Source organism: Amblyomma americanum, chromosome 1 (genome assembly GCF_052857255.1).
Source record: "Amblyomma americanum isolate KBUSLIRL-KWMA chromosome 1, ASM5285725v1, whole genome shotgun sequence".
Lineage (NCBI taxonomy): Eukaryota > Metazoa > Arthropoda > Arachnida > Ixodida > Ixodidae > Amblyomma > Amblyomma americanum.
In genome coordinates this window covers 283809996-283831779 of record NC_135497.1, presented here as the reverse complement: position 1 = coordinate 283831779, position 21784 = coordinate 283809996, and the positions used below count along the sequence as shown (strand labels likewise).

At 43.8% G+C, this 21784-nt stretch overlaps 2 protein-coding genes across 3 annotated transcripts in view; one reads left to right on the top strand and one right to left on the bottom strand.

Moving 5' to 3' along the window:
- Rop (Syntaxin-binding protein Rop) overlaps positions 1-9667 on the top strand; it is a 40340-nt gene extending 30673 nt beyond the window's left edge. For both annotated transcript variants that reach the window (XM_077649472.1, XM_077649471.1), the window contains 3 exons: positions 580-674; positions 4229-4383; positions 8569-9667. In XM_077649472.1, the coding sequence (XP_077505598.1) occupies positions 580-674; positions 4229-4383; positions 8569-8630 (312 nt within the window). In that variant the 3' untranslated portion in view covers positions 8631-9667. The remainder of the gene's footprint in view (positions 1-579; positions 675-4228; positions 4384-8568) is intronic.
- Positions 9652-15981, bottom strand: RpL28 (ribosomal protein L28). The gene is made up of 5 exons (XM_077649473.1): positions 15827-15981; positions 15540-15631; positions 15331-15454; positions 15109-15230; positions 9652-9779 (listed from the first exon to the last, which is right to left on the bottom strand). Exons 1-5 carry the CDS (start codon positions 15930-15932, stop codon positions 9687-9689), a joined length of 537 nt encoding a protein of 178 aa, XP_077505599.1. The 5' UTR covers positions 15933-15981; the 3' UTR covers positions 9652-9686.
- Between the last annotated feature and the right edge of the window lie 5803 nt (positions 15982-21784).

Sequence of the window (21784 nt, the reverse complement as noted above, 5' to 3'; positions counted from 1 at the left end):
ATGCAGACTGTATTGTGAGCTTCCTGATTCTCTGGTGCAAGCTCTAGCTGCCACAATGCTTCACGGTTTTACTGGCACAGAAGCCATGGTGTGGTGGTGCCTCTGAAATTTTCCAGAAACCATAGCAGGCTGCAGTGAAAGGCACACATCAACTTCCAAAACAGTTCTTGGCACATGAAGACTGTGCTTGTCAAGCTGTTCATTATTTGCATAGTACCTGCTTCCAGGTGCAAGTGTTTTATTGTTCTATATATGTTTTAAATAATTCACGTTATGTTCACAATATGTTTCAAATAATTTGATACTTAGTATTTTTGGTGCTAAATATGAACACATCCCTTAATTAAATTTGAGGTAATTTGAATTGATTTTGGTGTACGATTTAGCCCAAGGGTCTTGCTTTCTATGGAAGCCTAGTTTTGCTTCTCTATTTTTTCTTTCTTCCATAATGGCAGACAGCTGACCACAGAGAATCGGGACTTAAATCTATAGAAGTGCTCGTTTCACATTCCACCCTCGTTGTGTCATGGGATCCCTTGATATTAAATGTGATTTGTCTTAATGGCTGGTTTCTTACAGGACGCCATTGAGGACAAGCTTGACGTGAAGCACTTCCCATACTTGAGCGGAGGACGTGTTCCCCCCACAGGCTATGGGAGGTCTGCGCCAACAAGGTGACCACTCATCTAAGTGCATAGTTCGTGCAGCAAGAGTAGCAATGCCGCACACCTTACAGGACTTGCACCAATTGCCACACACAATTTGATTACGCTGCCTGGCATAATTAATTAGGGCCTGCATACAGCAAAGTTTTGTCCTTCAGCAAATACAGAGTGAATATCGACGAGCGTGCAAACTGTGACTTCACATATGCAAGGTTGCTGTTAGAAATAGCCCCTTCTGTTGCAGTGAAAAATTGATTTGCACTGCAACAAAACACTGTCCGACTATGAAATTTAGCACTACAGATCAGAAGACTGCGGAGAACAGAAATGTACTGGGATGGTTTTTGAGGGGTGAAAATGGTGCACCCTGTTGCTATGTCATTCAGGTGATTATGATTCACTCTGAGCGTAATACATGAACCAGTCGACCTTGTTATGCGATGGGGTTTTCTTTCCAATACTGAAAAGCGTGCTCCCAGGCTTTTAATTCAGCACTTCATTCTCAATTTAAGAACTGCATCAGTCTTCTGTACAGTCGCGGCTATGATAATGTTGAGCGCAATTCAGGGATGAAACTCCTCTCAAACCTTACCAAGGGAAAATTAGGTCCCGCTTAACTCTTTCCCTGCTGTGGGAAACATGGCCATATTTTGTGGGTTTTCGTTTTTTTCTTGGTCTAAGAACTATGAGATTTAAAATTTAATGCAATGCATCAAAATGAAATCAATTAAACACACTTTTTAATAATATGATCTTCATTAAAGTGTTTCATCTCTTATCAATTTTTATTTGCAAAATCAAGATTTTTAGATTATATTTGAACAGAACTTGCAAAGATATGCTTGTGCCCAAATGATGTGGAAGCCCAACAAATAAGTCAGAACATTGGTTACGTCAATGCCCTTTTCAGAACGGCCTCTGGGTCGACAAAGCGGGCCCAAATAAGAAGCTAACTGAGATGCTACCAGCGATGTACTGGGCTGGTTCCTTAGACCTTCTTCACCCTCTGAACTAAAGTCTGATAATGCAGCATTGTCCTCTTATTCACTGTCACCTAGATCAACAAAGTCAACCCTGGACGCAGCTGAATCGCAACATTTGCCGCATTTCAGGGCACATACTACACTGACGGAGGCAGCCGTTGTCAACTTCTATGCTCGACTGTTTTTACTAGTGGTTCAAAAATCACTGCCACGCGGAAAAAAATGCAAACTGAAGAGAAAATTAAACTGTAGTTTACCAACTTTACGGTAGATGGTACAGCATCTTCAAGAATGGCACGGAAGTGTTTAGAATTGGCATTTGCATCCATCGTTAGCGGGCTAACTATGGTCAGTTGGTGCGGTAGGGAAAGACATTATACATGTGCTGCAAATTCCATTGTGCTCTCAGATTACCAAAAATAAATCTGAGCACTTAAGTCTTGTGGTCTTTAGAGCTACCATTGGGAAATACTTATAAAAGAAAATTAGAAGATGCCAATCTAGAGTGTTCTTGGGAAAATTAAAAAATGGTTTGCTATCTAAAAACATGGAAACCTTCACATGATGAACTTGACTACTTGGTGACGTTTCTGACTGGAAGTGATTTTCTCATATTGAGAACTGGCTGCGCCGCATTTTTGTGACAACAGGCTGTAGCATGTTGCGCGCCAGAACTTTGGCTGAGCAGCGAACTTAAAGCACATAATGGTTTAGGCTGTCTGAAATTGATATATATAATACTGCTAGGTGTTAAAATGTTTGTTTTATGTATTTAAAAAAAAAACAAAGTAATGGCAAGTACAGAAATTTCTGAGAAGTTAGCTAAAATGCAATAACAAACTCAAAGGGGGTTTGTGCGCAAATAAAACAGTGGATAGAGTTCACGGCGGGCGACGCAAAACGGCAGGCTGTGCAAAAGACAGCCAGTCCAACCGAAGCGATCTCGTGTAGCGCGGCAGCGCTTCGTCTTTCTCAGTCATCTTCCTAGGCGGCATCAGGCACAGCCGTCATGGCTCACTACAAAACTTCTGCTTATCAACTTCAAGCCTATAGTATAGATGTTAGCTGTTAGCCACGCATTTGTCAAAAATGTGTTTTGTTTGATTGCAGCAAGCATACGCTTTCAAATTCAAATAATTTGGGGGTCAATCTGATGCTGGGGCATGCAGCACATTGGCAAGCAAGCTGCATGCCACAGCCCCAGTGTAAAGTGCACTGACAAGATACTAATGTCTGCGCATGATTTTATATTATGGTGAGTGCTGTTGTGGCTTGTCAGCTGGGGAGATGGAAAAAAACTGAATAGAGTGAATGTGACTGCCCTACAAGGGCTGGATGAAATACCTAGAGCCTATCCGTGCTGCAGTTGTTCAGCTATGGTGAAACTTCTGAATGCTTTTCATGTTCTCATGCAACCTCAGAGAATTTTTCTTTTCCGTGCTGAAGCTTTGCAGCTACTCGGAAAAAAAAAGTCTCTCAGGGTCATAGCACAAATGTTTCTCTTTCAAGCTTTTTCTTGGAGAGAAATGAATCAGTCTTACTGTGCAACATCAAGATATTTAGGCAGATGCAGCAGGTGTGAAAGCAACAGGCACCAGTTTCTTGCAGAAGAGGTGGCTTTCTTTCTTCATGATTTGAAACCTGGTTCCTACTATACTAAAGTTTGCCATTCTGACTGATGTTCGTGACTGTTGTCTGCACACAGAGTGTGAAACTCTGCTGGTATTTCCAGGAAAACCTGCACTTCCAAAACAAAGTGTGTGAATATTTGAAATTTTCGAATAACAGCTTGAATATTCTGCAGTTCACGTGGTGAACAAATTGAGCACTTTCATTCCTTAATTATGCATTTCATCTGTTGACAAAAATAATTTAACTTTTTAACCTTTGGAGGCACATAAAGTTTTAGCAGTGAGAAAGCTCTACACTGTTTCAAGAAACCCCACGAAGTGCCTTGTTTGTAAGCAGCTTTAATCTGCATGTTAACCATGCTTTGCAGTGGCTGCTTTAGTAATAATGCTTGTTCACTGGCTGTTGCTATGCTATGCCAACTAGGACTTGCTGTACCTCAACAGTGGCCAGTTGGTTCAGCCAACTGGAGCACTGTCAGCTCACACAAGCAGCCACAGTGCACCCATAGTCACAAGTGCCTCCAGTATTCCATAATTTTTTTTAATGTGTGGCAAAAGCATTAAATTGCAACCATTCACAAAGTTATAAAGCAGCACTGAGTGCCGTCTGCTTTCACCTGTGCCATGTTTATGCTCAGATCACTCACTGTTACGATTTTAACATGGATACGCTAAGGTTTTCTTTCCTAGTTAGCAAGCAATTTTTGAGGGCTGCTCAGCACGCCTTTCACACCACTGCACCAAAAATTACGATAATTGTTGCAATGCCACATGTTCACTATAGTACTACAGTAAATCCATTAGGAAAAGTGACAATTGGCTATGCGCTTTTCTCTTTCTTGCTGACTAATGGATTGAGAAAACTGAACTTTGCTGAAGTGAAACTTTAATCATCTTTTGTAGTGGTCCACGATGTTGATGGTGAACTGACGCATGTGTGTATTTACAGTCAGCGCTATGGCCACTGGCACAAGGACAAGAACACACCCAATGTCAAGAATGTGCCTCGCCTGATCGTCTTTGTCATTGGTGGCATGACCTACTCAGAGATGCGCTGTGCATATGAAGTCACCAAGGAAGTGAAGAACTGGGAGGTTATCATTGGTAAGCTCCATTATCTGCTAGCTTTTTTGTGTGCAGATGTCTCACTTGCTGGGTGGTTTGCCTTCTTCTTTTCTTTGCATCAGTAAAGCTTCCATTTATGTTAAGCCTTTTATCGACCATGGTGGCTCAGCGGTTATGACATTCTGGTAATGAGCACGAGGTCACAGTTTGACCATGGCCGCAGCAATTGCATTTCAGTGGAGGTAAAGCATAAGAATGTTTCTCTTCAGAATGCAGTTTTGTTAATTAGCCGGAAGTGGTTGAAATTAAGCTAAAGCAAGGTGCTCCCTTAACTTTGGCATGTAGAAATCAACTATGTATTATATATAAGCATTTCATGTGGCTAACATATCAAACTTGGCTCTTGGTATTAAATAGCATTCATTGTCTGCTGTGTCACTAGTTGTTTTGATCTCTGCCTGAATTCTGTTCCGTGTTTTATTGCGGTGTTCAATTTCCAGACTGCAGCACCCAAGCATAAGAATGTGTTGTGTGAAGCACATTTAGGAACCAGTGCTTAGTAGGTTACTGAGGTTTAAGTTATGCCAAGAGTCTGTAACCATATGCCATAGTCAGCATTCATGATTCTTGTGCTTCTGTTATTAAGATGCAGGAGCCAGTGATGAACTTCCATTGTAGCAGCATGCTTGTGAGACCCCAAATAAGTAGTGTCGACAATCTGCTGTGAACAGCAAATTGTCCATCCAGCCATTAGAAAAGAAATGAATACAGTGTATTGTTTGCAATATTCATGAAAAACTGAAGAGCTATCAGGCAGCAAGGGACCAACAGAAAGTTTGATCTCGAGGAGACGCAGAGGACTATTGCCTGATACAACTCGAAAACAAAGTGGCAGGTGCCCCTCAAACGAAGCCATCCAGCCAGTGTCATGGACAGGTTCTCGTGACGTCATGGGCAATCCCGTTAGGCCTTCTTGTGCGACATCGCAGGGTCTGGCAGATGAAAGGAGATTCACCACTGCTTAATCGGATTAACAGCGGAGTCATGAAAGTCTCTAGACTCCATTGGCTGGAGGGCCTTCTTTAAAGGGCATCTGCCACTTCGTTCTTGAACTGTGTCCGACTATATTGTGAAATTCAAATACTGGCTGTTAAAGGGTCATTGAGGAAAATTCTGTACTTTGTCAGCTCTCTTCATGCATCAGGCCATGTTAATGCCTTATGAGTTGTGGTGTTGTAGTAGGGGTAACTCGGGAGGACACTGCGGGAAAGCAAACTAAAGGGGGCGGAGCAGGGCGAGTCCCCACAGAGTGCACTTCTATGTATTCCTTTTTAACTGGATAGCGTTCAGGGTGTCCCGTGTCATAGAAAGGCCGGCGGCGGCATCATTGGCCGTAAGCGAAAAATAAAAAAAAAATCCCACGAGAAGCAACCTAGGTGGCACATGGCCACCTAGGTCACATGACTTTGTGACATCATCACAACCTGCCCACCGGATTGTGAGCAAACTGCTCACCGTGGCAGTTAAATTAATGATTGGTCGTGAGAGATCACTCAAAAAGAGCAACCTAGATCCCACAAGGCCCACCGGTAGCAGCACCTACCATCACAGGGCAGTGGCACATTACTTAACTGCTGCACCACTGCACCAGACATGGTATGAGGATTCCCAGGTGTCTGTGAATGCAGAATAAAAAATGGCGAATTCCGCATATATGGGCATTAAGCCATTAACACTGTCGCATCATACTCTTGTTAAGGCAGAGCTCAAGTCTCCCCTCCAGTTTTTTTTTTGTTTTGTTGTAAGCATATTCATGCGCTTAGTTTGGATTTTCCTCTTTCACACTGTGATTGTTGCCATACATTGCAATGCTTTTAAAAAAAAGTGGAGTGGTGGGCAAAGTGCTGATAGTGTTGATTATTTTTGCCTTCAGTTGCCATGCACTGCCACTGTGGTACAGAGCCAGAAGTGACCTGTCCCAGTTAAAAGTACTATACCAACAGTGTGCCATTGCCTTTGGCACCCTCTGTGTAAGGCCATGGATGCCAGTGTCTTCGGCCATGATCTCATGGGCTACTGTTGCTAGCATGCAGTGCACTAAAGCCACTAGTTGCCATTCATATTTTGAAGTTGTGGGTGCATGTATGTGAACATAGTGAAGCTGTGCACTGACAGGTGTGTAGAATGCATAGGGCCCCGCTGAAGCCAGATATTACCAGCGTACAATGAAAACAGTGTTGGGAAAATCATGCAAAGCTGTAGCGTATCAAAAGACAAGGGACATAGACAGAGGTCAAAACATGCAGCAATCCATCCCGGCTTCTGATGCACTATGGCAGCGCAAATGTGAACAAGCCCAAGCTTTGACGTTAGTGAGGAAAATTGTGCTTCCAGCACAAGTTGTATTTATGTATGTAAGTGGATGAAAAGGCTGTGGTCACTGTGTTCTATGGCTGTATGTGGAGACCAGCGACATAGCCAGGCTTACTTGGAGGTGGGAGAGTATGCCAACAGGTTTGGCTTGCAGAAAGTGAATTATGTGCAGGACTGCTTGTTTTATAAACTCAGTCAGCTGCTCCCTGGATATGCTCTTGACAGGGGCTGATACAGGGACCCCCACCAAGTACAGCTATCAGAAGACAGCCCTCAATCTGGCACCTTCATGTGTACATTAGTACAGGGCGATTTTTTTTAACCTTTACAGATTTTGATTTTAAAAACTGAGATATGTCGGTGCAGTCTGTTGAGCTGGATTTTACAGCAGGGTGGACAATATGATCTCATATGGACCAATAATTATGCAATTAACTTAAATTTGCTAAAACTTTTTATCACTCTCATCTGGCCTACAGTTTCAGGTGTTTGATGGGAGTTTTTCTTTATTACCTCAAATGTATTCTCGACTGTAATAGAATACCTACATTGCAAAGGTGGTGTCCATGATATATCTTAAGCATGCTATTGTGTTCTTATAGTAAGAAAGTGCAATGACAGTCCTGGAGCTGTCAACATATTTGACCAGCATGAGCGCATCGCACCTGCGTACCGATAAGCTGCTAGAGTGTAAAAAGCACATATTGTTCTGTTCTGCAAGAATAAGCTGCTATGCTAGTGGATTTCATCGTCCCCCATCGTGACCTTCTTTTATCTCCTCTTCCCGTCCCCCAGAGCAGAGTAGCAGGCCAGATATTTATTTTTCAGGCCAACCTCTCTGCCTTTCGTATCAATAAACCCTCTCTCTCTCTCATTTGTGTCACTATATCTACTTTTGCGAGAAGATGGATGTGGGCATGCCAAAACCGTGCTAACAGTTTTGTTAGGTGGGTTAATCGACTATTAAATGACGTGCAGGTTAGGCTTGTGCATATATATTATATATATGCACAAGCCCAATTGTTTGTCCATTTTGGCTCCGAAATGACAGCATGCCCACTAAAATGTGCTTGCTGCAACACTGTTATGCTATGGTTGCAAGCTGCTGTTCAGAACACCAAAGCAATATCCCGTGCTAAAATGCCAAGGTAGCATGGATAAAATCGTTTGACTAGAATATGCAGGGTTGGGCTTTTGCTGTTGGGTTGGGAACAAAAATGAAATTTTAGGCAACTGTGAAGAACTAATACCCCTGTCACACAGCATTCCTCAAAGGCCTTTCCAGCAAAGGCGTCTCTTTCCAACGAAGGAGCGAAAGCTCAAAGGAGCAGCAACGCAGCTACAGGGTGCAGCCAAAGGGTGAAATAGTCGTTAAGGCTTAGCACCCACTGCTGCGCGTAAGGTTGCTGAAGTGAGCGTTTTAAAATTGAAGGGGGTATTATATTCATTCGTTGAGCTCAGAAAATTTATTCTTATCACTTAGGACTGCAACAGCTACTCTCATCACCAGCTGCATATATATATATATATATATTTTTTACTTTTTGATGTTGAACGGTCCTGCGATCTCAGGTTCTCGAAGGCCGCTCCTTTGGGCTCCAAAGGTCTCAGACAGGTGCCTTCGCCTCCAAGGCCCTTAGCTGCAAGGGTGCAACATTTGTGCAGTGTAGCTGCACTCCTTGCACCTTCGAGTATAAGGACTTTAATCTCAAAGGCCTTTGCAGCGTCCGTGTAACAGGGGTGCAAGATTCCTATCTAAGGCTGCTGACAAAGTTGCCACAGCAGCTTCATTTTTTTTCACGTCCTGCAGTGTCATTTGAACTCTGTTGACTGTTCCTCCTATTCCAACAGGCTCGGACCACATTCTTACACCTGAGGGCTTTCTCAGTGACCTTCGAGATCTGAGCACTTGAGCCAGCTGCTCTGCACCAAAGAGAAGGAAGACATTCCTGTTGAGTGGGCCCAGGGAGCTTTCTTCCCTTCCACAACCCCCAGCTGCCGAAGCTCTCCAGGAGCCATAATTTAGCATAAGTTGGTCTGTGTGTGTGTATATCTTTGAAAACTAGAGAGCAACATGCATTGTTGATGTGGCTTCTGCACATCGGCCAGTGTTGCAGACTTCAACCTGCATGCACTGTTGCATAAAAAAGCTACTATACCTGCAGTCTTTCCCACCCCCTCCACTTTTATGCACATGGGGTTGTGGCAGTGTTGTTCAGGCAATCTTAGACCTAGGTGAAAAGGCGTTACGTGCATATGAGTGTCCAGCATCTAATTCCCTAGCGGCAGGTAGTAGGTCTTCCTGCACTTTGCGGGTGTGTAATGGAGATGCACCGGTGAAGGCAGTCAAGCAAGTCACTACTAGACTTCTGCTCATGGAGTGTGCAAACACTTCTGTGCCATGCTCACATGGCAATGCTTATGGCGTGGTTTTTCCAACCTTCAATACATGTGCCGCCAAACACGTACTGATATTCAGTTGTAGTTGGTGCATGCAATACTGTGGACAAAATGTACAGGCTCTTGCGACTTGTCGCTTTTTATGTGCAATGGTCAAAGCCATATTAGCTATTGGGGAAGTTTCAAATGCAGCCAGTGACAGATGAAATATCGAGCATTTGCCCATACCTGCACACATGTGGTTAGAGTGGTGGCAAGAACATTGCATTGTATAATGCTATTTATTGTATGGCAGTGATGGAGCCAAAGCTGTCGCAGGCGACGTAAGCATTGCCATGCAGGGCGGACACCTTGTGCACACCATGCTGAAGCTCACTAAGTCACATGCTGCATCCTGCTCTGTTATATACACATCTAATGGAAGTTTTGCGTTTCCTATAATGTTAAACTGTGCTGTTGGCAGTATTGCATGTCCTTATCTCTCTGGGACCCGTGTTCTCATGGAACAAGCAAAAAAACTTTCAATGCAATAAATCTGCTTTGAAGCATGTTTTATTGGTCTGGCGTGCTCAGTCTGCCTTTTTCGTGGGACGAGGGGTCTTCTTTTTAGGCACAATGGCCTTCTGACTCCTCAGGATGGCACTTGCACGACGCATGCACAGCTGCAAAGATGAAAGAAGATCCACATTATCAAATGACAGCAAGGAAAACGATTACACATACTGCCTCACTAACTGTCAAAATAAAATCACCAATGCACTTTGCCAAATCTGGTCTACATGCTAGATTTGGCAGGCAGCTTGTACATGGCAACACTGTTTTCAGCCAGTTGGCAGGGTATTAACTAAAAGCAAGTGTGCTGCAATTTCGCATATTAATCGGATGATCATGAATACCATGGCCCCACAGTAAGCAGACTGCCTGCACAATATGAAAATTTTAGGGTTCCAAATTTTTACCTTAATGCTGGAGCAAACTACTGCATACCCCAAGAAGCCATGGCACTTGATAGCACTAAGTTTTTAAAGGACAGACAGGGAGCAGAACTCCAGTGCCTGGTTGTATGGTATATAGAGTAATGTTCCAAAATGGACTATGAGGGACATCATGGTGAAGAGCTCAAGATTAATTTGACCACCTGGGGGTTCTTTAACATGCACTGGCATTGCAGTTACTGCCATTAGCATTCTGTAGCTGAGATTGAACCCACATCCTGGGCTCGACAGCAGAACCACCACAGCGAGTGCCCAGGGTCAACAGTCGGAATTAAACCTCATTAGCTTTCAAGTGCACGAAAAAATCGGCACACCTGTACTGTTCACAAGACAGTCAAGGCCTTGAAGCCCTAAGGAGACAGTGTAAAACAGTCTCACCTACAGGTTCAATCAACTTGCACACTGCAAAGTTACCATGCTGCAAGAGCCCTTTTGTAATTCTGAATGAGCTATCCTTTTCTAGGACTCTGGCAACACTGTATCTCCCCTGCAGCACAGTCCTAATTGTCACTGAAGTAGCAACCCATTACAAAGGGTTGCTCCTACTCAGGTCGTAATTTGTAGCCTCTATACCTACAAGCTAAGCAGCAGAAAACTGCCACGGTGGCTACAGGGCTCTGCTGCTGGGAATGATTTCACAGGCTCATGATTTGAATGCGGCAAAATACAAAGATGCCGGTGAATGACTCTGGCACATACTAAGGAACATGGGTGGCCAGGATTAAATAAGCCACTCTTTTAACTCTTTAAAACAATTATCAATGAGGTTACAGAAGCCATCTGTCAGATGATTATAGTACTTGCTCTAGATACTATTTTGCACCACAAAACCGCTAGCGCACAACTTCTCATGCTGGCATGCACGCTGCCATACCCTGAAGGCCCGCAAAATTGTCAGTTTCACTTGCTGTTGTCCATTTACATTACCATCATCAGCCCAACTACGCCCACTGCAGGACAAAGGCATCTCCCATACCCCCTGTTTACTTAATGGCCATTAAATTGAAAGATCAGTTAAAAGGCCTTTAAGTGCATTGTAAACCAGAAAATAGCACCCTCAGAACATGCCCAATGTTAGCACAAGCCTGCAGGTATATGAGCTGCAAAACAACATAATCTGGCATTGCCTGCACCAGCCATAGCCTCGGAACTAGCCAGCAGCATTAACTGCCACTTTGCTGTACAGGATCACTGTGAAGGCTCTCTCGCAAAGGGTCTGCTTGATGAAAAGCTACAAGGCCTGGAGTAAATGCCGTGTGGCCTAAAAACACTATACTAGCTTTCGAGTGATCCAAGCAGATTTCAGCAGGTTCAATACTGTTGCATTTGATCACTGCAACTGCCCACACGACACCAGCAGCTTAAGTCAAACGAGATGATGGTGCCATACCACTCGATTGCAGTGCTGCAAAAAAGCTTGAAATAGTACTTTTTTGAAGGAGGTTAGTGCAAACAAAATTCAAAACTAGGCATAGAAGGCAATGACCACAAGCGCAACTAGTAATAACCATTAAAATTCTGCCTGAAGAATGCACGCAAACTCGTCTAAAGGCATGTGATAGAGTGTCCAACCCGGTTATGGCAAGCAAGTAAAAACTATAATTAGAGGTTGGAATTTTCAGTTATTTCTAAAAATCCAGCTAACTTCTTTGTGTTTATTTCTGAATGCACTTTTCATCTCTCTTATCAAATATTACTTCCTATGGATGTATTACTGTTCTTTTACCTGTGATATATTATAGCACCTAGGCTTTTCTTTGTGAATCTGAGCATTCTATTTGCCAATTAACTAAGTCATTACTGACTGGTTAATACTTATAGTAGTGCTAAACTGTACAAGAAAATGCTGTCTCCAATACAAAATGAAATGGCAGTTAAATGACAGAACCGTTAAACAAAAACACAGAGGGCATCGATTTCTAAAAGGTGGAATGCCAAGTTATCGCGATATTGTTGAGTAAGGACATGGCAAATCACGTCTGCGTGCTGACCGCAGCGATGAAACTGCCACTGGCCTGTCATAGCAGCCAGAACATGACACCTTTTCGTGGAACTTATGCACGGTTTCGAGCATCCTTACGTGCAATGCAATGCATCCTTACGTGCACTGCCCAAAGCGGATTATGACGGAACAGCGCTATGCTGGCAAAAATTTCTTGACAAGGCAGAGCCTTCCAGTTGCCAGAGGCATGTAAGGTATCAGAGCAATTCCTCAAAATGCACAACTGCATCACTAAACAGCACAGTCTCACCACACCCATGGCTTCTGCACTTTGTTGTTTCTCTCGAGTGTTACTCCTACTCGAAAACCCGTTAGCTGTGGCATGCATGTTTATATCATTTATTCAATTACGCTAGAGGCACGAGTGGGCATTACATAGTGAAGGCACAATAAAGATTTAGAACACACACCAAACACACAAAAATTCAATGATCCGTACATAAAACGAAGGCATCATTACAGGCAGTCATATGCTGCTCCTGCAACATTCACAGCCCCAAGAAGCACTTAGGCTACCAATAAATGTGATGTGTCAATGATAGCACCTCGTTTACCGGGAGCAGACTCCAGTAACAGATGGCGAGAACCCCTGAATACAGACCTTTTTCAGCTAAAACCGAATTACGGAAACTGAACTCTGTACTTTTAGCGCTTTTGTACAGCTTAAATTGAAAGCTCCAACCCCTAACCATATAGTTAATACAGCAAAAATCTGCAATATATTTTGAGAGAAACGGATGCAAGAGCACCACAATTTAGCTAGTGAAGGGACAGCAACTGAGGTTTTAAGTTAGTGCCATTTTAAAGTGCTTGCAGCTATTTGGAAGCCACGAAAAACAGTGCCACAACCCAGTTACGTTTGCCTCCCTGCACAGCACCACTTACACACAGCGGTGGTAGACTAAACGCCAGCTAGAATGGCCTCCCCACATTACAAGAGTGTAGCATGGAACCGCGCCACAGGATGGTTACTGCGAAGTGCAGCTATCCACACAACAGCTTGTTTTAGCGACACAGAGGCACAAATTCTTGCCGCACTACCATAACCAGCAATTTGTGCAGTGCAGCAAAGCCAGCCAGCAATCAATCTTACAAGCAAAATTTGAATTCAGATGTGCAGAATGATTTTACTGCAGCAAAATAAAACGAATATTTCGTTACCAGCTTCTAGCTCAGTCTGTGCACATCCACACACAAGTAGCATGAACACATGTCCACATATCTGTCTGGAGCACTCGAAAGGCATGTTCCGTTGGGTGATATATACTATTATTAGCCTCACGACATAAAAGCGTTTATTTCTTGAGTGTGCAAATTAACAGCCAGTCACCAGTTGCTGTGTACTCCATTTGCAGCTGGAAACACTATTTCTTGTGATGTGCTAAGCGGTGATGCACAATGCCTGTTGCATCACAACAGAGCAGGGATTGTGCACCACCATTTTCCCTCTAGTATTACTAAGCAGCAGGTCTCTTTTTAAGCTAGTCGCATATGCTCAAAAATAAATGTGCATCTCGAGTTGAACGTCAAGCTGAACAGCACAGAAACGAAGGCAAGGGGCAGGTGAAATGCACAGAATGAGCGCTTGTTTCACCCATCCTTACCTTCATTTCTACACTTCTCACTTGAGGATGCATAAACAGACATGGATAAGCTATACATCGAAATTACAGCCCAAGACTAGTACTGTGATGCCTACAATTGCAAATTCAGAGCTATTCAGAACAACTGTTGACAAGGCTGCACAGGTAATACACAGTTTGAATTAAGCTGGTCTGTTGAACACAGCACGCTCTAAAGACAGCAGTCAAACAGGTTCTGCATTAAATATCAAAGAATTATGCAACAAAACATACACTGCTTAATTCAGTCCACACAAAGCTTGGTGCTTCACCAGTGAAGCACCAAGAGTGAAAAAATGCTTTCTATATCAGCAAAGCTGGCACTAGCCACGTGCTTGTTATCTCAGTTTTCCCTTTTTAATGGAGCAATTTCTACCATCAATATTTGAACCCACATTGCCTACTCCATATAACATTTATCTACAAATCTGACATGAACTGCTGTTCTGCATAAAGGTACTACAGGGGACAAAAGTGGTATACTCCACACAGCGGGAGCCGCAGCAACGGAAAATTGCATTGTAACGCCATCTACCGGCGGCACCTGGGATCAAGACAGCCATGGGGAACCCTTTATTATCTGCACGCATGTCGCTTGACTCGTTTCAGTGTTTCGTGCTTTAGATGGCATTACGATGCAGTTTTCAGATGCTCCGGCTCCCGCTGCGTGGAATATACCAGTTTTGCCGTCGATAGTACAAAAGTGCACACAATGCCAGTGGCACATATGAGGGCTAATTACATTAACAATAGTCTGCACTTACATGTATCTCCGCTATGTTGCTACGTCCATTTTACCTGAACCTTTGGTTGGTCCCCCACAAACAAGCCCATTGAAAAATCTGTTTCCAGAGTTATCAGCATGCAAACTGTTCATCAGTGGATGAATAAAAACAATCCTAGGACTGCCGCACCATAACACCCCACATCACTACAGCAGTGGCCATATCAAGGCATGCAGTTTCAGACTGAATAGTGTAGCTTGATCAAGTAACTAGATGTCTTGAGAACTGCATGCACTACGTTGCTCTATGAAGCTTCCCAGATGCGAAATATAAAAGTGTAAGGAAGCTGTTACTGAACACAAGTTACACGTCACCCTCGTGATTTTAAACCACGTTGCAACTTGCGTGTACACCAAGCCATTTTTACAGCTGCCGGAAAATAGCCCCACAAGAGCAACAGATCACAACGACGTGCGTCACTTGTGACTACTTCCGCACGAGTGACGACCCACTGTAGGCCTACAATGAAGCAAACCATTCCGTAGCACTAGAAGGAAACCCTGCTCCGGACTTGGGGCAAGAGGTTAATAGTTTTTTGCTCCTTGGAAGGAATGCACTCAACATGGAGGCGCGGCGCTGCTACTTACCGTCTGCAGGTCCTTCCTGTAGTATTTGTGCCCCTTCACCCACTTCTTAATCGAAGTCATTGTGCGGCGGGCTCCATTCATGAGGTCCACTCGGTCAAGCAGCTTTGCCGGCTTCTTGCGATCTAAACGACATTAAAAAAAGACCGCTCGTACATTCACGAGCACCACGTGCATCTAAACATACGTCAAGTTGCACGACACCGTCCGTGCGCATCTACTCACAAGCTTGCTTCTTGTAGACCAACGTGACGCCCTTGCCGCTGACGTGAGGCTCGATTGTGAGTGCCTTGTCCCTTACAATGCCGCTGTATCGCTTGGCGTGAGTTCCCTTAGGGTTCAGGGGGTCCTGCGATAAGTGAACCCTTTATGTGACAGCGCCAGTAGCATTTGAGAGCAGTCATGGCAGTCAACACTAAGGCAGCAAAACTTACAATGCTAAACCATGTCTTAATCATCCGCTTCTTGACCAGGAAGCTGGACCGGTTTTTGACGATCATCCACTGAAGTTCGGCCGACATGGTTACTGCAAGACGCGATACAAAATGTTAGGCCTACCAGCTCGACGACTACAGCAAAACAACCGATCCGCAGAAAACAAATTAAAAGAACAATCTAGCCTCACGCATCACTATATTACTGACCTACAAATACAGCTACAATGACTAAAGCAATACTATTTTTGTACAAGATCTGGAGAAGCGCTAACACGTGTACTCACCCCAAGCTCTCGGACAGAAAGGAATGACCCGGGTGGTGGCGCCCGAGCTAGCGGCAACCTTGATGCGCGTGCCAGCTCGGCTGCTGCGATTTGTAAGAGACGTCATCTAAGTGCGCCAGTCGGCTGCTTGGGCGTGTGCCGCATATTTTTTTAATAATTACAGTTAGACTACGGTATAAGATATACAGGTGTTCTAACAGCAAAGCCAAACCGATGCATTGACCCATTGGACAAAGAGCAGCATTGGCCAACGGCAGCGCTGGCAGCACCCGTTTAGAAGGCCAAACGCGCCAAATTCAAACTGTTATGCCACATTTACACAACACCGTTGTGATGAACTGAAATGGCTTGTTTAGTTCTTTCTGCCATTACACACTAGAATTGCTTGCCTCGATGACGAGTGCTGATTTTCGCGCGATTTTCAAGGTGAATACTGGTACAAATGTTGAAACAAGCGTTTTCACGTGTTCAAAGTTCGCTTTCTTGGCAGGTTCTTTGCTCTGTTAACTTTCTCACTCTCAATCAAGACATTCATCCGTGTTACAAAACGTTTATAGCGTCCATTGCTTCAGTAATGTTCCTTTTGCAGAAATAAACCTTTAAATATTTTTACGACGGTAAGTGACATATTTTATCTATCGAACGCTCCGCTGCTGCTGCGGCCGGTTGATAAGCAACGCAATTAATTTGCATCAAGCGGCGTGCTGCTGCTATGAAAGATATCTGGAGATTTATTGGCCTTTGTTGTAATTCCGCTGTTTCGGTCTAGGTCTGCGCCGACCTAGACCGTTCACTAACAGAACTCCACGAAAGCTAGACGGCCCATGTAGGCCTCGCGGCTTGCCTCGGCGTGATTTCCGTCGCACGCCACCTATTTTAGCCAATTTTCATGCTCCAGCTTCTCAAGTTCGCACCAGGCCAGCGGACGCAGGAGAGGCACTGTGCTAGCCCAATAACAGCAAGGCCATGAACGCGTTATTCTTTAGTGCAGCCGTCTTGTTCTCTCCCAGCGAAATTACTCCATCGATCAACACAAGTGTTTGACTCTAGTGGGCTCTTGCCGAACTTAGCCCTTTCCTGTTCAGTAGGCATTACACAGTCGCGACCGACCACCATGTTTTTCGCTCAAATTTCTTCGCTAAAAAGGCTCGAGGTTGGGCTTCGTGCCTGCAAGAGTATGTTTTAGTTCACTCAGGTGAAAATTGTTAATCTACATTCATAATATTCTCGTCATCGCCGTATATAAGCAAACCATGCAACAAAAATTTCTGAAAAACATTTCTATAACAGCATCCCACTCCAGAAAAAAAAAAAGCTCATATCTCCAGCTGGACTATTGAATTGGAAATCGTGTACAGCTGGAATGCTGTACCATTCTTGCATCCAGCTGGAAAATTTGCACAATTCCAGTTAGCTCCAGCTGTAAAATTTCCAGCTGGAGCTACTCCAGCTTGATTTCTTCATACTTCCAGCTGGAAAAGTGCTTTTATAGCTGGAATGGCCGGGTACGTCAAGCCATCATTTCTATCTTGGACTTCTCATTATCATATATATCTGAAATCCTTCTCTGCAAGCCACCCCTCACAAAATAAAAAATTATGGAGAGTACTTAAGACTATATACTTGCTTTGAATGCGAAAATTGTTTTTTTATTTGATTTTTCGACTTTTTTTCTCTTCCTTTCTTATAAAACACTTACTCATTAGCATGCAGTCGTAAGGCAATGCATATACTATGTTCAATTCTTATAATAAACTTCACAACTCCAACCAAAAATTTTAACTTTAACCCAACGTTTCGAAGCCGACTCGGCTCCTTCATCAGGGGTAACTGAGGGCAGTGGCTAAGCGTCTTTAAGTATGGAGGGGGGGGGGGGTCAAAGGAACAATAGCTGTGACGCAAAAGGCGTGGAGGAGGGGGAGGGGGGTTTAGGCTGTTAGTCACGCATGCGCACTGCAGGGAGGTGGTGACATGACTTTTTTTCGTTGAGTTGAAGAGCAAAGTCCCTGGGCATATACTGGGGGAAAGTTTCCTTTTGTGCGGTTGAACCTCTAGCGTGAACTGAATGTCAGGTTCTACGGAGTTTAAATGACGAAGGAAATTTTGAGTCTCAGATCTTTTGATGACGGCGAAGCAGTCGTCGACATACCTGAGGAAAATCTTTGGTTTCGGGTGGAATGAGTTGAGGGCTCGTTGTTCGATGTGTTCCATGGCTATATTGGCCATGACGACAGAGGTGGATGCTCCCATTGGTGTTCCTTTCACTTGTCGGTAAAATTCCCCGTTTGACGAGAAGTATGTGTTCGATAGGCACAACTCCAGGAGGCGGCACATATCATTTACACTCAGCGGGGTTCGTGCGCTGAGTGTGTTGCCGCGTTGTAGGGCTTCTCGGGTAGCGGTCACCGCAAGCTTCACGGGGATGTTTGTGAAAAGAGACACCACGTCGAAGGAGACAAGGCATTCGTCGGCCTCAAGGGTGGCTTGGGACACCAGTTCGATGAAGTGACTGGAATGACGGATATGGGTCGCTGTTTTTCCTGCGATTGGGGATATGAGTTTGTGAAGGTATTCTGACGAGTGAAGAGGGGAACACCGGAAGTCGACAATCGGGCGTAAAGGGATCCCCGGTTTGTGGACTTTAGGCAGGCCGTAGAATGCTGGAGCCGACCCGTTGGTGCTCAATAACTGAAGGTAGAGGTTTCGGAAGGTGGGGTGTTTTTGGAATACTTCTTTCAATGTTTTGTTTAGCCTTGCTTGAGTAGTGGTTGTGGGGTCCTTCTTCAGTTTTTCATATTCTTGACTGCTAAGTAAGGTGGATATTTTCGTTCAATTCCCACACCTTCGGAAGAAATTTTATTTTTTCTTTGATACCATGCCCAACTTTCAAACTTTAGAATAATGTTAGAAAAATGTTATGGAAGTTGCAGTAGCATTTTATGTTATATTGGAACGCTACATTAAGAATTAACATTAATGTATATGTTCATAATAAACTCTTACACATCTGCAACCAAAAACTTTAATTTAAAACCCAACACCTCGGAGCTGGCTCGGCTTCTTCTTCAGGGGTGACTGGTCGCAGTGGCTAGCATCTTTAAGTATGCATGGAGAGGAGCAGGAGGTCAAAATAAGAAAACGCGGGATGCCAAAGGCGCGAGAGAGGGAGGGGCTAAGGCTATGAGTCACGTTGTCGGACTTTATGCATCCCCGGTTTCCTTCTTTCGATCTCCTGCTCCCCTCTATGCATACTTAAGGACGCTAGCCACTGCCCCAAGTCACCTAGCTCTGAAGAAAGAGCAGAGCTAGCTTTGAAACATCAGGTTTTAAATTAAAGTTTCTGGTTACAGATGTGTAAGAGTTTATAATGAGTCGTCAAACCCAACCAGACAAGCAAATCTGTCAAAATGTTTCGTTTTCAATTTTATATGTTGTATCTGAAACCTTCATTCAACGTTAAAAGTAAACTCTGTTATAATATAGTCTTATAAACATTACTATATTAATCAAATCATAACTATAAAACAATGTTACGAATATATTTCCCACCCTTGGTCACATAACTTTTCCCACTGTTCTTACAGTGAACATGTTTTTCAACTAGCAGTACTTAGCAACTAAATCTCATAGATTGTGCCCACCAAAGACTGCGTGCACAGTACGGCCCATTATTTGTTAGAAAACTCTAATTATTACATGTTCGCCACAACTGCTCATGGGACACCCCTCAGTAATGGGTACATAAGCTTTACTCCACAGCATCCATTCACAGGAGTGTATGAGCTGCATGTTGTGCTGTATTGTGAAGCTGAAGTGTTGTCCTCATTGCTGCTCCTTGCAAAGTGTTGATTAAATTGTGTACCTTCACAAATGGCAGGCCTGCATGCTCGTGCAGGGTTCCTTTATCATTTTCGAGAATGTTACATTTATGTTGTTAAAACATTTAATGTTAAGAAAAGATTACTCCAATATTTGTTTCTCGTATTACGAAAACGTTAGAAAAAAAGAACATTAAGAACATTCAAACAAAGCTAAGAAGTGCTTTGGATTGGGCTAGTTGGAACATGATCATATGCAAAGCGTGCACTGCTTAGATTGACAAGGACAGAGTTAAAGACAACACTAACGGTAAAGCGCAATGTACCAAGCGAGTCTTTATTCCATTCCAGTGGGAGAAAGAAAACAAGAGCATGTGACAAAAAACCTAGATAAAAGCGCGAGGGGAAGAGAAGACAACACAGACGCTCATGACGCTGATAGCAAATATGACAGAATAAAAAATTAAAAGCCTTCAAAAAGAAAAGAAAACATGATCACCAAACAAGTGTTTTTGAAGCTCGGATGGGAGTTCCACTGCGTAACCATGTCAACTCTGCCTTACTGATACACATGTGTAGCTGGCAATCATGTGAATTTTTTGTCATTACGCAGCATAGCAATCTCCCTCCGGGTGAGCACAACCGATGGGGAACTTAAGTAGTCGCCTTCTATTCCAGATATCATTCGGAAAGCCTGTGCTCTAGGAGCCGTTCATTAAGGCAGCGTCCAGTTTGCCCCACATAGGACATGCCACATGAAAGAGGAATTTTATACACAACCCCTGTTGAGCAGGTGACGAAAGGAGAAACATGGTGAATCCCACACCCCCTTTCCTCAGTTGCTGGGCCTACCTCATTAACTTTTTTGCGGACACCTTTAAACTTGTGGGGAGCGGAAAGGACAACCTTGACCCGAAACCTCTGGCCAATTTTTGTCATCCTGTGGGAGATGCCATGAATGTAAGGCAGGACTGCAAAAGCCTTTTTTTGACCACTTTTCCTGTGAAGGCTGGTTTTTCTTCGTCAAAATCTCCCAGAGAAGTCTTGGCTACACCAATAAGAAGCCTGTCAGGGAACCCACAGCCACTCAGACGGCACATCTGCAATTGCAAGCTATCATACATTGTGTGTGGGCATGATTTTGTCAGTGCCTGCTTCACACAAGACAGTGCTATCCTTCTTTTTACTAGTTCTGCGTGCCCGGAGTCATAAGGAAGGATTCCTTTCTCCCCCCTCGTCTTGCAAAACCAATATGTGAGGTGGCTCGCAAATACCAAACCGACATCCAGAAACTGGAGCAGGGAATCCCGAGGGCCCTCAGACGTAAATAGGAGCCCTTGGTGCGCACGCGGGAAAAAATACAAAATAGCCTCCCCTCTAGCTTCTGAGTAACTATCGTAAGGCAAGCAAATGACGAAGTCGTCAACATACCTGAACAACCTCACGACTCCGAGCTCATTTTGTTCTGGGTGCAGCATTCCGTTGCCTCTTGCCAAAAACAAATCATTAAACACCAGTGCAATACCTGAACCTATACAGATTCCATCTCTTTGAGCAAGATAAGAGCCTTCAAGATGTCAAAGACCTGTTCTATAACATCCCGCAGAGTGAAGTTCTTGTGGCACTAGAAGACTGCATAGACACTTTCGGTGCAGTGAGCTTCTAGAATAAGTGCGGTGTTTCAGTCAACCGGTTTCTGAACATTTTGCAAGCCTACCTCCAGTCCCTTTTTGGCGAACTTGAAGGCTCAAAATGATAGAATCTGGCATGATTCCTGGTATGAGATGTGCGACAAGTGAGAAACCCTTCTGGCAAAAGACTGCTTCTAGGACTCCTTCGGGTGACCCAAGTTAAGCACGTTAAGCACTGTAAGCACGTTTTCTGCATTACATGGTCGTCGAACTGTCCGAGAAGGCCCAGTACAAATGTTATTCAGTACATTACATTATGTGTCTAAGGCAGGAAACTTTTTTTCAGAAAGAGCAGCACTTTCATTCTCTCCACAGCTGTCCTAGGCTATAAACTTACAACATTCTGCACCATCTACTGGATTCCGCTTCTCACCAGAATTTACGATGCCATAGCTAAAATTTTAATAGTTACATGCAAAATAAAACGAAGTTTTCAAAGAACGAACGCC